The sequence below is a fragment of the Lacerta agilis genome, chromosome 3, assembly GCF_009819535.1.
Source record: "Lacerta agilis isolate rLacAgi1 chromosome 3, rLacAgi1.pri, whole genome shotgun sequence".
NCBI classification, from domain to species: domain Eukaryota; kingdom Metazoa; phylum Chordata; class Lepidosauria; order Squamata; family Lacertidae; genus Lacerta; species Lacerta agilis.
The window spans coordinates 10,573,943-10,591,720 of NC_046314.1; the positions used below are offsets into that span (position 1 = coordinate 10,573,943).

Genomic DNA, 17,778 nt, shown 5'->3' on the forward strand with positions numbered 1-17,778 from the left:
GCCCGACCAGCGAGGTGGGGGTCACGCTTGTCACTCCTCCTCGCTGGTCACCACCCCCCGCCGAAAAAAACCGCGGGGGGGGGCGGGGAAAGCCTGGAAAGGAAGCAGAGCAGGCGCGTTTAAGCGCTGCTCTGCTTCTTTTTTCCCTTTTTCGCCGCTGTTTTTCGGCAGGGGGGGCCCGACCAGCGAGGTGGGGGTCACGCTTGTCACCTCCTCCTCGCTGGTCACCACCCCCCGCCGAAAAAACCGCGGGGGGGGGGCGGGGAAAGCCTGGAAAGGAAGCAGAGCAGGCGCGTTTAAGCGCTGCTCTGCTTCTTTTTCCCTTTTTCGCCGCTGTTTTTCGGCGGGGGGGGGGCCCGACCAGCGAGGTGGGGGTCACGCTTGTCATCCCCTCCTCACTGGTCACCACCCCCGCCGAAAAAAAACCGCGGGGGGGGGCGGGGAAAGCGTGGAAAGGAAGCAGAGCAGGCGCGTTTAAGCGCCGCTCTGCTTCTTTTTCGCCCTTTCCGCCGCTGTTTTTCGGCGGGGGGGGGGGTCCCGACCAGCCCCCCCGCCGAAAAAAAGCCTCGGAAAGGGGGAAATCCCCCCTTTTTGCATACACATGCGTCGTGACGTCATGATGACGTCACGGCGCACGCGTCGTGCCCCTCCCCCAGGGGGGTGCCTCTGCGCTGCCGCCGCCCCCAGCAGCGCAGAGGCTAGCGACGCCACTGGGCGTGGTGAACAGCTAGGAGAAGAAGAACTGGGAGAGAGAGAGTTAACAGACTCAATTTTGCTGGAAAGCGTCCCTCTGCTCAGCCCAAGGTCAAGGAGAGCAGATAAGGTGGCAGTACAGAAAGCACAGTGGTTGTGAGATCAGGTTGCCAGACGCGGAAGTGACATGGATGACTAGGGGGAAGTGGGTGGTACCCTTAATTGGGAGCACCTTCATTCCTAGGAATGGATTCTTTGTTCTCTCGCTGTGATCGTTAAAATTTCTAACTGGTAAGAGACTCCTTTCGCTTTGTTCTGCTTATCTACTGCCAAAGGGTGGTTGGGGGGGCAGTCCCTGAAGCCTGACACCCTTGGGGGAATATAAATCAGGATATAAGTATTCAAAATAAATGAAGCCCATGTTTGTGTATAAGTAGCTAAGACTCTTAAGTGCCTTGTGTGGTGGTCTGCTCGTGTATGGGGACTTTTCAGCTCCCCACTTCCCAACAACTGCCCCTGTTGCCAACTCCCAATTCCTCTGATGATATCCCATAAAGTACAAAGATCTGCCAGTGGATGGAAGTCTATCCCCCTCCCCTGCTTGCACAAAACACTTACACCCAGGATGGGAAGCTAGATCCCAGCCATTGCGTTTGCTATTTAGTATTTAAGCGTTCAAAGCGTTTTTACAAGTGTTACAGCCATTCTCACAATCTACCCTGTGTTGTGAGGATCTGTGAGGCAGAGTGCCTTACATGAGGTGAGAGACTTCGGCCTGGGTCTCCCAAGTTTCTCACTCTTACCGTGGGAGCCGCAGTGGTTCAAATCTGACGGCACTGTCCATTTCCACAGCAAGGTGGAATGCCATAGTACCTAAAGCGTGTTTTCCATCGTCAGGTCATTCCGGGAGAAAGTTTTGACCCAATTCCGCACCAGCTGTTGAGGAAGTATGTTGGCTATGCCCGTCAGTATGTGCACCCCACGCTGTCTCCAGAGGCCGCTCAAGTCCTCCAGGAATTCTACCTTCAGCTCCGACAACAAAGCCAAAGAGCAGACACCACACCTATCACCACACGACAGTTGGAGTCGCTGATACGCCTTACCGAGGTTTCCATTCATTTTTATATTTCTTGCCGCTTGGATTTCTTGCAATAAGAAAGTTTCGACAAGTGACAGACCGCTCAAATGTTAGTGATTTTAATGTGGGCGGTGGGAGACAGCACAAATATTTTCTTTAAAAAAAACTAATTTAAATAAATAAACATAATTCCATCAACCTGGTGGGACTAGATTTGGATCAAATCTGAGTTGCCAGATATTTGAGATTCTAGGGAAGCAAGGAAAACTCTCACCATTTGGTTTTTTTTTTAACGCTGCTACCGTCTTTTCTGTAAATAAAGTTGAGGATACTAAAAGTTAACAAACTGGGCTCAGCCGTGTTTGCTCCCTTCCGTTTCTTGAATGACTCCCTCGTACATCCCTTAAATTTAATGCCTCATGCTGGACATTATTTCAGAAAAAGATCTTGCAAACATAGAGATATCTCACTTTTTAAATATGATTCTGCTGGTGCCACCCGGATTATCCGTTCTTTCAGTATCTTGTGGCTGATTCAACTTCTCTCTCCCCAATCCATTACGTTGATGCTCTAAGCTGCCTTTGTTCCAAGGAAGGAGTTCAGTGATGTGCTCTTTTTAATCATTTCTTCAGCACAAGTATGGAGCAATCCCCATTCTTCCTCTTTAGTTTTAAACTGTATGAAACTGCCTTAAACTGGGCCATGCCATGGAATCCTCTAGTCCAGCATTACTTATTCCATCTGTCAGTGATTCTTCAAGGTCTTGGCACAGGGACAGTTCCCAGGTTGGTTACTTGATGTCCTTAAAGTAGAGATACCAGGGATTAAACCTTGTGTGTACGAAGCATGTGTTCTCAGCCATTACTGATGGAGTTCTGTTCTGTTCTGTTCTTTCCTAAATGCCACAAAATTCAGCAGCTTTGCTGAACCATATCCACATTCAAACTGAAAAATGTAGGGTGTATTTGTCTGTATTTTCAGCTGCTGGTGTAAACTGCTTTCACATAGCTTTTCTGATCTGAATAAATTAGGGAGGTTATTGCAAAGGGTTATTGCTGACTAAATCCCACTTGGCCTACCCATTGAAGTCAATGGACTTAAGTTAATCAGGCCCCTTTATTTCAGCAGGTCTACTCGAGTATGACTTGGATAAAACCCATTTTAATTTTAATTATTGTTTGTTTGCTTCAGGCACGGTCAAGGTTAGAATTAAAAGAAAAGGCCACCAAAGAAGATGCTGAAGATGTCATAGAAATAATGAAATACAGGTAGTATGCACCAGAATAAACCCAATTTACAGCAAACCAAAGGTCTGCGGGGCTCTTATGCACACCTGGTGGTGCTTTTATTTATTTCCGTGATATGTACACATTTTCCTGCAGGGAGGAGGGTATCCTCACTTGGGGTGTCCCTCCACTCACTGTACCAGGCAGGAATATGCAAACTGAGCTGCTCAAATTCAGTGGCTCCAATGTTCACAGTAGGCCCAATGTTACATTCTCCATTGGGTACACTAGAATGGAAGGAGAAGCCATGGATGATGGCAGGTGGGGGAGAGAGCTCTAATTGATTGATCCACTGGTGATTCCCTCCATTCCCTGCAGAAAATAATCAACAGCTTCAAGCTTGTATGGTTAACTCTTCCAAAGGCACTTCTCTGCCTAGTTTTACGCCTTCATTGTTTATTGATGTTTCTGTGTGTTTCTCCTTCAAGCATGTTAGGAACTTACTCCGATGAGTTTGGGAAGTTGGATTTTGATCGTTCGCAACACGGTTCCGGAATGAGCAACAGGTCGCAAGCAAAGAGGTTTGTTTCTGCCCTTCATCGTATTGCAGAAAGAACCTACAACAGCCTTTTTGAGGTTCAACAGCTGCGGCAGATTGCAAAGGAGGTAAACGTAAAAGTAAGTAAAAATAATTGTGTATTTGGAAAGGATTAACTTTGGTATTGGAATTATCAGTTGGAAAAACAAGCTCCGATCCCAGCACCTGTACTTTCATGGTTCAGAGGACTCTAATCATATTGCTCCAGCTTTGATTGCTGAACTTTGCCTATGTATTTAGAAATTGTATTTGAGACTTTGTTGTTACTGAAACTTGCCTTTCTTCTGCCTGACATCTGTGAACCATCTTGAAGTGTGTTGCAATTTATGCAAATTTTAATTTTTTCTTCACTATTTTGCTGTGCGAACACTGACAATTGGACAGTCAGAGAGAGTTTAATGTGCCCTGCTGCACTTGTAACTAGAGAATGATTGAAAATGATCACTTTTTTAAAAAGAAAAAAAAATTAAATATCAATGGTGAGGAGAGGTGAAAATATGGTACTTGATATGCTGCTTCATGCAGCTTTGAAAACACACTTCAAAACATTCCTGGCAGCTTGACACAAAATGTGTTTTGATGATTTCATGGAGCGTTTCCACATAATAGCAAGGAAACAAGGTGTTCCTTCAGATGAAGGGCTTGTATTAGCTTAGGAGAGTTTTTGATCCCTCCACCCTTTCACATAGCAGATACTTGTGCCACAAATTGTTTTTGAAATTCCCTTCCTGATGAAAAATATTTAAATAGTTTAAATATCAACTACTTGTGAGGAAAGAGGCTTATAGCATAATGTGTAGTGTTTTGTCTCTCCAGATAATAAACTTACTTTGTGTGATTCTTCCAGGTAGCTGACTTTGAAAACTTCATTGGCTCTTTAAATGATCAGGGTTATTTCTTGAAAAAGGTCCAAGGCTGTATCAGCTTCAAACTATGTGAAGGAATTCAGCAACCAAAGTAACAGATTTTTTGGAAGAGGATCAGTAGAACAGAACACGATACTCTTGTTAAGGCTACCAAGGCTTAAATTCAAGATGTTTCTAAAAATCAGTATTTTCTGTTACACCAGGTGGCCGAATTACACATAATATGTGCAGAAACCTACTCAAACAGATTATAGTAGTAATAATGGAGAAAATGACTTCAGCTGCCATTTCAAAGTCATGTAAATAAGTAAAACTTAAACAATAAGTGAAACTTATGCATTGTTTTAAGATGCCATCTTCAAAAGGCACTGCAAGAGAGAATGTTAATCCAACATGTTTAATTGCAACTGCAATGATTAAAAATGCTTAGCAGATTCTCATGTTGGCTCTATGCAGACAAGCAGAAACATACAAGTGTGTTGCGTGTTCACAAAAGGCTTCCTTTTGGTTTGTGTGTGGTGGTTTTCAGAGGTGAGTTGTGCTGCTGGTCTGGTTGCTGTTAGATCTTGGGTTCCCCATGTTCCTTTTGCTGTTTCATGTGTCGGTTGAAAAGGCTTCCTTTTCAACTTTTATCTCAGTTTGAACTGTAGCTCACTGATTCAAACATGACAGCAAACAGTGGTTACCAATAAACGAGATGGACATAGAAGCCGTATGTGAGAAGGGAGTATGAAAGTGTGTAACTCATTCATGATTCTTGTATGAGTGATTGCTTTTTAAAATGTTCATTTTGAAAAATTGGGCACAGTAGTAGTAAATGTTGATATTTTGTTTAAATACAACAAATAATGCGCTCAGTAATAATATTGGGTTGCATCCAACCAAGGTATGCTTGGGTTAGATTCATTGGATTTAAAGTTAGACATGTCCATTCATTTCAATGGTTCTATTCTAAGTGTAGCTAATATTGGAATGCAACCCATAATATTTAGCATGGTTTTTAAAAAGGGAGAGAAAGAGTGTCAAGTGAAGGTAACATGTGATTTTGAAATAGTTCTGTATTGTGTTGAACTTATCCTTGGCTGATAGCCAGTTTCGAAGGCAGGTTTTGAAGACTGTAAGACCACTTACAATCAACCGTAGGCTTGGGAATACTGGAGAAACTTCCAACACAGCGCACGAATACTGTTTTAGAATGTTATTATTTTTCCATTACATTTGTATAGAAGAGGAAGGTATCAGCTGTGACTGTATTGAATTTGCTTATGGGTAGAATAGGAACACTTTGTGCCGTTCCCCACGCTGTGCCTACCTGTTGCTGGTTAGGTGGAAGAGGAGGGTTTGTGAATAGTAGACCATTGCTGTTCAAGTGAATCACAGCCTCAACTAAGGCGGCTCACAACAACAGCATTGCCACCATACAAACATACAGTAAAAAGTTAAGGGAGTCATGGTTGGGTTAAAGCTGCAGCCCTTGTCTTCGAAGGTTTAAGATTACTCATGCAGACAGTCTTGTAGCCTTTGAATTGATCAGGTATTGTTACTGCGTCCTTAAATTCAGGGAAAAAGCAAGCTGCCAACATTTTAAAATTACGGACAGAGTCAACACCCCTCCTCAACCTGCTGTTACATTCATCTACAGAATTTATTTGTGTGCAATAAAACTATTCTGTTTTGTTTTAACTACTCGTTTAGCGGTTTCTGTGAATAAAAAATAAAATACTGTTCTAATTATTTGTTCAATAGTTTTGAGTGCAATAAAGCTATTTTAAAAAACCAAAACCACTTACTGCTTTGATTAAATAGTCATTTATTAGTTTGCATGCCACAGAGCTATTTTTTATCATGACTTTAGGCGTTAAGCTGCGGATACCTTAAAAAAAAAAACAACCCACCAGCTGGCTTTGGCGACCGGAAGCCAGGAAAAGCGTCAAATCAGCACGCGGCGAGCGCGCTCCCCCGCGCAGGCTGCGTCCTGACGTTCTCCCACGTGCCGCGACGCTCCGTCTCCTAAGCAACGCCGCCGCCCGCCGCCTTTCAGAGCCGCAGGTAGGGAGCTTCGCCGTAAAGCGCGGCGCTGTCGCGAAAGGCGCATAAGACGCCGCTCTGAGGCAGAAGGCCCAACACGGCCTAAGTTGAATGGAGGGCGAGGAGAAGGCGGCGGCGGCCGGCGGGGGGGCAGCAGGGGAGGAGGAGCCGCCGCTGCCGCCCCTCAGCGTCGTCGTCGCCGTCCTCTGAGCGGGCGGAGAGTCCTCTCGGGCGAGCCATGTTGCCCGCGGCCTGGCTGGCCAAGGGCGGCGCTTGCGGCTGGCGGTTCGTGAGGGGAGCCAACCCCGCCAGGCGCGCCGACGGACCTCCTCTCCCCGGGCGCCGCTCTCCGCGGACGCCGCCGCCGCCTATCCTCGCCGCCTGCTGCGCCGACGGCCTCCGGCAGCAGCAGCTTCTGGCCTGGGCTTGGCCCGGGTGCTCAGCCCGAGGGCCCGGGCAGCAGCCGCGACCGCGAGCGGACCAGCTGCGGGGTCGAAGGTCCTGCGGGGAACTCGGAGAGCGGCGCCGGGAAAGCGAGGCCTCCCCCCGGATACGCCGAACTGGTAAGGGGAGAAGCGCGCCGGGAAAACAGAACCACAACCCACCCTCGCCTCCGGCTTCTCACGCCGAAGTAGGTAGCCTGGGCCTGGGCTTCGCGGTCACTCGAGGCCCGGATGCGGCCCTCGTGGCCCATAGCGCCTCCACAGCAACAGGGTCAAGGGGGCGGTCGCGGGGAACACGCACAAAAAAAACAACAAACCGTCATCACAAACCATATTTCCGGCATTGGCAAACTCGAGGAAGGTTTCGCTCTGGCTTTTTTACTACTTCAAAAGGTTTTGGAGGGGTTTTTGATTTTTTTGTTTTTTGTTTTTCCCCTCCCGTATGTGAAAGGGCATTTAATTAGCGCGCGTCCTCACCCTGCGATGGGCAGAGATGGATCGAATGGGTCAGTTGGGTTCCTTGCGATGGTTTTAGAAGACTAGGAGATCCCAATTTTTTTACATTGGGGGAACTAATCTGTCGGGCTCAAGGAGGGTCTGGGCTGTACTACTTCTGCAAGCGAAACAAATAAAAAATAAAAAAATTCATTCCAGTAGCACCCTTAGAGACCAACTAAGTTTGTTCTTGGTATGAGCTTCGTGTGCATGCACACTTCTTCAGATACACTGAAACAGAAGTCACTAGACCCTTATAAATATACCACACCTATCAGCCGAACCACCCATTCCCACCTCCCTTCTGAGTAATACCCCTCCCCACCCTACTCTACTATATATAAGGGTTTGGTGACTTCTGTTTCAGTGTATCTGAAGAAGTGTGCATGCACACGAAAGCTCATACCAAGAACAAACTTAGTGGTCTCTAAGGGCTACTGGAAGGAATTTTTTTTATTTTTTATTTTGTTTCAACTACGGCCAGACCAACACGGCTACCTACCTGTAGCTACTTCTGCAGGAAGGTTCTCAATATGGAAAGAGTTGCTGGCTTTGTATGCACTCCTCTTTTTGACCTGCTAATTGTCTGTGGCCTGGGAAGGTGTTTTTTTGTATTGGTCCTGGATATCGGATACAGCAGACCCTCCCAAGTGTCCCTATTTTCCAGGGACAGCCCTGATTAGAGAAGCCGTCCTGGTTTCTGATTTGATCCTGAAATATTCTCCACTTTTCCTTAGGATGTTCCTATTTTCATTGGATAAATGTTGGAGGGTATGGAGTTATCAGACCCCCTTGAGCTGTCTGAAGGCAATCCTGTATAGGGAAGTGTTTTTGTAATGTTTTAATATGCTTTTATGTATGTTGGAAGCTGTCCAGAGTGGCTGGGGCAACCTAGTAAGATGTGTGTGGTAGAAATTGTAAAATTATCATTCTGGGATGGCATGCCCCTGTTTTCATCGGAGAAATGTTGGAGGGTTTGTAAACACACAGGCTTGTATACAGGCTGCCTGCATCAGTAAGAGCTTGGCTTCCATTTCTCTGTGTACCAGTCTCACTGTGGTGATGAGTGAAAACGTCTTTCCCACTGACCTTAGAGAAAACTCCTTCCCCTTACTATTTTGGGCACAATCCCGGATGGCAAATTCTAATAATGTGTTCTGCAGTGTTAGTCCTGAACCTGTTTCCACCTGTACTTGAAATGACTTCCTTTGTAGGTCTGCCAGATTGCCTAATGGAGACTGACATCGGCTGGTGCCAAGTGCTCGCTTTGCAATCTTGTGCAGATCCACAGAGAAAACGGGTTCAAACTACTCCATAATCATGTCAGGTTCCAACCCCATGTGATAATAAGAACTCATGCAGTTGTTAAGTTTGGAAAGTTTTATGCTTGGCTTTCGGTATATAGGGGACGCAGGTGGCGCTGTGGATTAAACCACAGAGCCTAGGGCTTGCCGATCAGAAGGTCAGCGGTTCGAATCCCCTGCAACAGGGTGAGCTCCCGTTGTTTGGTCCCAGCTCCTGCCAACCTAGCAGTTCGAAAGCACACAGTGCAAGTAGATAAATAGGTACCGCTCCAGTGGGAAGGTAAAACGGCGTTTCATGTGCTGCTCTGGTTCGCCAGAAGCGACTAGTCATGCTGGCCACATGACCCGGAAGCTGTATGCCAGTAAAGCAAGATGAGCGCCGCAACCCCAGAGTCATCCGGGACTGGACCTAATGGTCAGGGGTCCCTTTACCCTTTACCTTCCATATATAAGCTTATACTTGATTGTGGAGATGGAAAAAGAAGCAAGCTGCTTCAGAGAAAAAAAAATGCATTTTGAGATCTTAAAATGGCTATTGCGACCTTTATTTCCCCATTTCAAATATTAGGAAATTATATTATTATGGATATAGGCCATTCATGTTTATTGGAAGACATAGTCATGTGCAGGACCTTGTTTCCATATGGAGAATTGAAACATACCAATGGAGTTAAGAAGTAGAAGAGTTAATGCATGGCTGCAATTACAGGCTGACCAGTAATGTAATGATGTGTAAACATCAACTCAGCAGTTCTTACAAGCTGCTAAGCACATAGGTGGTTGCAGATGCCTGTTTCAAATGTACATAGAATCATAGAGTTGGAAGGGAACCCAAAGGTAATCTAGCCCAATCCCCTGGAATTCAGGAATCGTAGCCAAAGAATCCCTGACATGTGGCCATCCAACCTCTGTTTAAAAATCTCCAGTGAAGGAGAGTACATTAATGACCTTGTGTTTAAGTAGTAGCTTGAAAATAATAGACATCATAGATCACTACAGAAAACTTCCTTCCTTCCAGCCTATTTTCAGTGGAGCCAATTCATACATTCAGTTATGAATCAGAAAAAAGCAATGTGCGAATTGGCTCTGAAGTGAATTGTCATTCTTTACATGGGGATTTGCTTATTTGAAAATATTTTTATGTCAAAAATCACTTCAGATTCTAAACCGGGAAGACTTTCTCTAGGGCATTGTTTTCACATGTGTCCCTTATAGTACAGTCCTAGCCATGTCTGCCTTTTGTTTCAGTGCAGCAGACTTCCAGGTAAGCAGGGTTAGGACTGCAGTCTTAGCCATCTCAATGTGTTTTCCTGTGTTTTTTTTGGGGGGGGGGTATTGTTTATGAGTAGCCTTTCCTCGCCTGCTTTTCATTCTGAATGCTAAAAACAATACTAAGCAGATTGAGTTCAGGTAATGGGCACAGTGGTACCTTGGGTGAAGACTTAATTCGTTCTGGAGGTCAGTTCTTAACCTGAAACTGTCTTAATCTGAGGTACAACTTTAGCTGATGGGGCCTCCCGCTGCCGCTGTGCCACCACTGCGCAATTTCTGATTTCATCCTGAAGCAAAGTTCTTAACCCAAGGTAAAATTTCTGGGTAGTGGAGTCTGCAACCTGAAGTGACTGTAACCCGAGGTACCACTCTTACTTGATTTGAATAAGCCTACTTCCTGTTGTTTTGTTCTTTCAGTATGAAAACCCTTGGACAATTCCTAATTTACTCTCAATGGCAAGGATTGGTCTGGCACCGGTTTTGGGCTACTTGATTGTTGAAGAAAATTTCAATATTGCATTGGGTGTATTTACCCTGGCTGGAATAACAGATTTTGTAAGTTTTAGCATACCAGTTTGAAACGTTTTACAGAAGAAATGAGAACGTCTTTCAGTTTAGTTTTTGTACATCTTTTTATTTTATAGAATAATATGATTCAATAGATAAGAGAAATATTTCTGTTCTTTTCATTTGCAGCTTAAGATAAGAGACTGACTATGGTTGAAACTACTTTTTACAATTCTTTGACTGTGTGCTTCTAATCTCTACTTGGTTTTTTTTTTAAGCATGACTTTAACAATTTCCCTAAGAATAAATGCTTGTGTCATTGTACTTGGCCATTATTGTATGCAAGAGGTGCTTCTATTTAGGATGCCAGCCAGCCAGCCAGCCCTGCCCTCTTTCAGGTTGCTATAAGAAATTTAAGGAAGACATTTCATTCTCTTGCTCCTCTACCCCAACCCTTGGTTTATGTTTTACTTTTCCAACCGATACTAAATATTTCATAGCTACTGAGTATGCTCAGTTCAACATATATAGTTGTATTTCTGCAAGCCTCGGATACCTCCTGTTGCACTAATAGTCTATTGTTTCTCAGTAGCCCCATTTTGATCCATTCCTACCAGCCCTCACCACCCAATTCCTGCCCCCACCCCCAGTCCACAGATTAGGTTCAAATGTCTGAACATGCCTGTACCATCTCTTTCCAAACTAAGGAGACTTTCAAAAGCAATTTGTGATATGGCATGCTGCCATGCTCAGGTGTCTGCTGTTCAAAGGGTTGAGGGGAGTCAGAAATCTCACTTTGGCATGTCTTAAGCCCATGGGCACTCCTGAATAAGCTCTTTAAATTCTGGCAAAGGTTTATAGGTTAATAGTAGCATTAAAAGAGTTACTTTGTCTTAGCTGTCTGTTCCACTTGGGTTTCAGTTGGATGGCTTTATTGCACGAAACTGGGCCAACCAAAAAATCTGCTTTGGGAAGTGCCCTGGACCCTCTGGCTGATAAAGTTCTATCAGCGTCCTGTACATTAGCCTGACTTGTGCAAATCTTATTCCAGGTAAGCAGATGAATATTGTTTTTGAATGCCTTGAATAGTTAATCACTTTAATTGTATAGGGCAATATCCCCCCAAAAAAGGGACGTGGGTGGCGCTGTGGGTTAAACCACAGAGCCTTGGACTTGCTGATCAGAAGTTCAGCGCTTCGAATCCCCGCGATGACGGGGTGAGCTCCTGTTGCTTGGTCCCAGCTCCTGCCCACCTAGCAGTTCGAAAGCACGTCAAAGTGCAAGTAGATAAATAGGTACCGCTCGGCGGGAAGGTAAACAGCGTTTCCGTGTGCTGCTCTGGTTCGCCAGAAGCGGCTTAGTCATGCTGGCCACATGACCTGGAAGCTGTACGCCGGATCCCTCGGCCAGTAACGCGAGATGAGCGCCGCAACCCCAGAGTCGGACACGACTGGACCTAATGGTCAGGGGTCCCTTTACCTTTAATATCCAAAAAACTCATTCTGTCAGTACAAGGGTAGCCACTTGCGCAACAGAATTTCCCCCTTCCTATGTGTGAGACCCTTGCCCTCCCCAAATCTGCTCCAGGGAGTTGGGGGAACCCATGAACAGATTTGGAGGGAATTACATTGCACAAGCTGATGGAGCAAGTTATCTGGAGACCACACATATTGTATTTTCGCTCCCCCTCAAAGTCATTGCCTAACTGCCAAACCTTACAAAGGGACCGAGCAACGTGCTTCCCTTCTCTCCAGCTGGCTTTAAAGCAGCGGCAAAGGGGCAGGGGAGGAAGGAGGAGCGTTCCCCCTCCGCCCCTTTGCCGCTGGCGATGGCGGCTGCAGAGGAGGAACATGCAGCCCAAAAGCTGCTTTCTTCTCCACAGCCACCGCCACCAGGTTTGATGCAGATTTTTTTTTTCTTGTTTTCCCCCTTAAAAAAATAGGTGCGTCTTATGGACAGAAAAAACATGGTAGCTCCCCAGCTTGCCCTCACAATATAGTATCCAGACAGTGTGATGACAGGGTTCACATAATCATCCACCTGCAGAGCAGTGTATTAAGACTTTACGTTTAGTTAATACATGTTCTTCCTTGAAGTCACTTACTGAATTCATATTTGTAGAGAGTGGTGGCTTTAAATGTTTGTTACTCCTTCATGAATTATGTTGCATTTGTTTGCTTTCCGGGATTTCTGTCCTACCTTTCTAGGATGCAAGTTAGAAATATTTAAACAACAAAAGATAAACAGTTAAAAGATAAAAAACACACATTTTATCTATAAGTTTTATTAAATTTTCTGTTTTAGACTATTCATTTACACAACCTTAAAATATCAATGACTTCCCTTCTCTTTCCATGGTTCACTTTGGATAACATAAATCCCTGCATATTTTATATAAACTGAACCATTCAGTACTCCATTATTACATCCATCAAAACTTATTTACACTGTTGAATTCATCTTAATGCTGCCAACTTTTTTCAAGTGTACACAATTTCCCCCATATAACCAATAAATATTTTCCAATCTCTTTAAATGTATGTTCTTCTTGTTCTCTTGTTCTAGATGTTAGGTGCGCAAGCTGCGCATATTCCATCAATTTAAGTTGCCATTCTTCTTTACTTGGGACCTCACTCATTTTCCATTTTGGGGCTAACAAAACACGGGACGCAGTAGTAGCATACATAAATAACCATATAAATAAGGTTATTTATCTATGCAAACACACATTTAAAAGTATCCTAAAAAAAGTATCCTAAAAAAAGCCTCCATTAACTTAATATATCTGAATGAGAAGTTGATTGCTGTGGAGATGTTAACCGCTTGGTTTAATACTACTCAAGACATTACTTAAGGAGAATGTATGCTTTATTTTTTTAATGGGTTTATTAATTGACTTTTATCCACTTTACAGTTGTACTTTTGTAGCAGCCAGTGCATATTAAACAATGGGTTTTTGTATTCCTTACCTGACCTTAACATACTGTGTTTTAATGTGTGGTATTCAGTAGGTGGACAGCAAACTAAATGCCCTAATTTATGCTAATAAAAGAGAGCAAATTATTTAAAAAATTATTTATGTGCTGATGGGTCATTGGATGTTATACAGTGCTACCTCGAGTTACAGATACTTTGCGTTACGAACTCCGCTAACCCGGAAGTAGTTGCTCTGGGTTGCGAACTTTGCCCCAGGATGAGAATGGAAATCGTGCGGCGGCAGCAGGAGACCCCATTAGCGAAAGCGGGCCTCAGGTTAAGAACGGAGCTGCAGAACAAATTAAGTTCGTAACCGAAGTACCACTGTACACTTGTATATATTAGGATTTGAATTGCCTTTCTGCATGCTTATGTTAATAAATATCATGGTTTTTTCCCCAGTTCCTCTTACATCTATGATCATTTTAAGGGACATTGCATTAATTGCTGCTGTTTTTTATGTGCGATACAGAACTCTTCCTCCACCAGTAAGTATGCAGGTGTTTGTTTTGACTTTTTAAATAATAGTCACACCTTATTGTACCAAGGGGGATGGAATATAAATAGTAAAATCACCATTTAAATTATTATATTATTAAATAAGAAGGTGAAAAATGATTGTGTTGCTTTTCTAAATGCCTTAGTTGGTTCTTACCAGCTCACATGCTTATTAGACTTTTCTCCTCGATAGTATTACAAATCAAACTTTCTGTCTTCCACAGAGAACACTTAGTAGATATTTCAATCCATGTTATGCCACTGCTCAGTTAAAGCCAACATTTATCAGCAAGGTAAGAGCAATTGTACATCTTGCTATTCATTTGATACTTAGTCTGTGTCACCATGTAGCACTGTTGGGTATGGATGTTAAGTCGATGACAAGCATGAACTGGCTGTATCATGGCTTCCACAATGCTGTCATGGAGAGTACAGATAAGTGACAGCTTTGTACTATTCTCTACATCAACAGGCCCCAGTGAAGTATAAGAGAGAGGACTTGGGTGGAGGCTCCAAGTTCTGATCTGGCAGTGTGGGTTTTCTTCCTCTAAATTCTGACATCTCTTTTAAAGGGACAAGTATGGGATCCCTTTAGGGGATATCTGTGCTGCCTCAACTTCTCACCAGTGAAAAATGTTCATTTAAGCCTTCAGTTTGCAGAATCCTGTTCTTTATGAGAAGTTAATTTCAGCAGGGTTTTACTTCCGGCCTGGTTCAAACATAACAGTAAACCATATTTTAAGCGTTACTTGTGCGAGTCACAGTTTGTGAACTCCTTTTACAAGGAGGTGTGAATGCTTCTGTCTTAAATCATACAAGTTTTCTGTTAATGTCTGAACTTTGGAAACTCTGGTTCATTCATACCACAGTTTAATCCTGGTTTATTTAAGCAACTACAATAATCTGCACTTTCCCAAGTTTGAAACAGGAAATTGTTGCTTTTTTAAAAACTGAATTGGGCCCCTAATGTTCACGGTGTCAGAGGAAAACTGCAGGAATTACTTCTCACATTCTTTGTTTTATTTTTCCAAATGTTTAGCCTTTAATTTACAAATTTTCATTACTGCTAAAAGTCCAGCACTTTTAGTTCCCGTTGATTTCAGGGTGGAAAAGGAACGTTAATGTGTGACTTCAGTTTTCATGTAATCTCTCACCAGATGAACACGGTTGTACAGCTCATCTTAGGTGGCAGCTTCTTTAGCAGCTCCAGTTTTCAATTATGTGGACAGTATGTATCTTTCAAACCTTATGGTATGTAGCCTTATAATTGTTAAGATACAACTGATATGTGGGGGGACAGGCAATTCTGAAAGAATAGGATGCAATGAAAGATGGGATCCTGAGCAGTTTTGGGACATCACTGATTTGTATGGTTGCTGAAATCACACTATAGTGGCTGCAAGCAACCAAGTTAAAGCAATTGCAGATCAATTTTGGGCCGTAGTAACATGGGATTGTATTCCTATAGACAGAGTTACTACTTATGCCGAGTGGTATGTGGTCAGTAAATTTAGGACTAGAATTATCTCTAGGCAATCAGCACTCCTAGGCTCTTCATGCAGTATGAGGTAAATAATGCTGTACTAAAGATTCCCTCATTGCGGGGGCTGGTCTAGATGGAAGTGTTTTAAGTGGGGTAACAAGATGATATGTGTGAATCAGTTTAGAAGTATTGTAATGGAGAGGCCCCTTGACCGTATACTTAACCCTGCAATTTACAAAGTCTGGTTCAGTCCTCTTCAGCTCTTTGGTAAGTAGACTGCAGAAGACCTCTACAAGAGCTGCAGCCAGTGACCAGATGGGTTGGTGGTCTAGCTTGTTATAAGGAAGATTCAGATGTTCCTATTTTGGCTTAACTAGATTTTTGTTTGGGCTTCCAGGCAGCTCAGTGTTAAAATCAGCTCCAGCTGCTGTAGGATAAATTTGTTCTATTCACAAGAAGTCGAACATCCCTTGCCCTTATGTATCCTCCTTTGGTACTTTTTTCTCTGTGTGATCCTAGGGAACTAATACGATTGTTTCCTCCCTGAAGGTGCATCACAGCTTTCACAACAACAGCATCTGCTTACAGTTACTATCATATGGCCGAAAAACAGTTCAGGTACTAAACAGCAAATGAAGGCTCCGAGTGAGTTGCTTACTTCCTGCACAGTTTGTGCTGGGATGGCATTGCCTGCATTATATTTGGACGATAGATAAATAACACTTTTGATAGCTTTGTCTCAGTGGAAACCATGTCTCACATTGAAGCTAATCAGAAGTTAAAATGAAGTTTTGATCATGTAAATATGCAGAATTTTCAATGTACTTTTTCAATTTGTTACAAATAAAATATAATTTTCTACCTTAATGCACAAACACTTGCAGAGATTATCACTGATGGTTTTGCTCATTGCTTTTCTGAAGTTTTCACTTACTTGGGGGGCATTGCTATGCTACACTCCTTGATGTATCTGTATTCAACACATCAGCCCATTTCATTGTTTTTAGGATGTGGGGCAATCTGTTGAGAGACAGTATGTTGATGTAGGAAGGTAAACAGATGCCTACATCTATAATATTTTGAAAGTCACGGTCCTTTGGTTTAAGTCTTCCTGATTAAACATTTTTATCAACAGTGTAGGGAAGATAAACTAAAACCTTGAACCACCCTTCTCAATAGTCTAATGTTTAGGAAAGGGCAGCCTTTGTTATGCAAGCACATGGTAAATTATGATGTACACTAACCTTGCGATTCATATAAATGTTTAGATTTGAATTGCCGACTAAGCAAGGCAACCCTGAACCTTTGGAAGATATAAATGGTCTCCTCACAAATTAGACATAATGATTAAATGTGTTGAAATAATGAAAAACGTTGGTGTAGCATAGTACATAAGAAAATGGATTACTAAAATTGATGTATGAAGCTGCTAATATTGCCAGAACAGATGCTCCTCTTGTTACCTGTATGGTACAAGAGTTTGGTTGCCCATATTCAACAAATAGCACAACACACAATATTCAGCATAACACAATAAAATAGAAAGGACTTACAGTGTGGTTAGCTTGTAGGATGTTGAAAAGTCCACTGATGGAAAAAACATGAAGGGATTAAGACATACGGTCCAAATCTCAAGTTCAGGGTTTTGTTAAAAACCTAGGCAATGTTACAGGTGATCTCTAGCACTTCTGTAGCTCAAGCAAGCAAGTATTCTGCATTAGTGGTCAGAATGAAATGGATATGCTAGTTCTTTTAATAGAATAGTAGGAGGCAGTTTTTAAATTTCCTGTTTAAAACATCAGAATGGAAGATAAATGATGGCCTGTCAGAGCACAGTCCATCTATAGGCATGTAGTCTTTTGCATCTGGTGAGCAAGATGACCTGTAAAAAGGTTTTATAAACTGAAAATGAACTTTTGCATGTTGGATTATGCTGCTATCTCACCAGGAGTGAATTTATTGTGGAATCAAAGGCTTGATGGAGTATAAAAACAAGTTTAATACATTTGATATATTTTAACTTGTATAAAGGTGGTATATTGAAAAGATACTTGATAGTTTATGTAACAACAGAATGCTGCAGTCCAATTGTGTTGCAGTGTAAGAAGATAAAGAAGCTTTTTATCAAGACAAAATAGAGCATGATGTACTGTAGAAGCACTCAGGTACATTCTTTCAACTGGACAAGAATAGATACCACATGTCTCAATGTTTTAAAGAGAACTGAAAAATGATGTGAAGGCTTGTCCATAGTCAGTGCCTCTGCACTTTTAAAATAAATTTTTCTATGACTTGACTATTGGTGTCTAAT

The 17,778-nt window shown here is 43.0% G+C and overlaps 2 protein-coding genes across 2 annotated transcripts in view; both read left to right on the top strand.

The window, feature by feature from the left end:
• MCM8 (minichromosome maintenance 8 homologous recombination repair factor) overlaps positions 1-4,895 on the top strand; it is a 31,404-nt gene extending 26,509 nt beyond the window's left edge. Inside the window, 5 exon segments of the mRNA XM_033142833.1 lie at positions 1,591-1,800; positions 2,963-3,039; positions 3,486-3,675; positions 4,443-4,494; positions 4,497-4,895. Coding sequence (XP_032998724.1) covers positions 1,591-1,800; positions 2,963-3,039; positions 3,486-3,675; positions 4,443-4,494; positions 4,497-4,534 — 567 coding nt within the window. The 3' untranslated portion in view covers positions 4,535-4,895.
• A 1,658-nt stretch (positions 4,896-6,553) lies between these two features.
• CRLS1 (cardiolipin synthase 1) lies at positions 6,554-16,342 on the top strand. The gene is given in 13 exon segments (XM_033142836.1): positions 6,554-6,853; positions 6,855-7,052; positions 10,421-10,558; positions 11,432-11,467; positions 11,469-11,511; positions 11,514-11,561; positions 13,889-13,974; positions 14,209-14,277; positions 15,142-15,168; positions 15,170-15,223; positions 15,225-15,235; positions 16,017-16,063; positions 16,066-16,342. Coding segments are annotated over 13 exon segments (921 nt in total). The 5' UTR covers positions 6,554-6,727; the 3' UTR covers positions 16,104-16,342.
• The last annotated feature ends 1,436 nt before the right edge of the window (positions 16,343-17,778 follow it).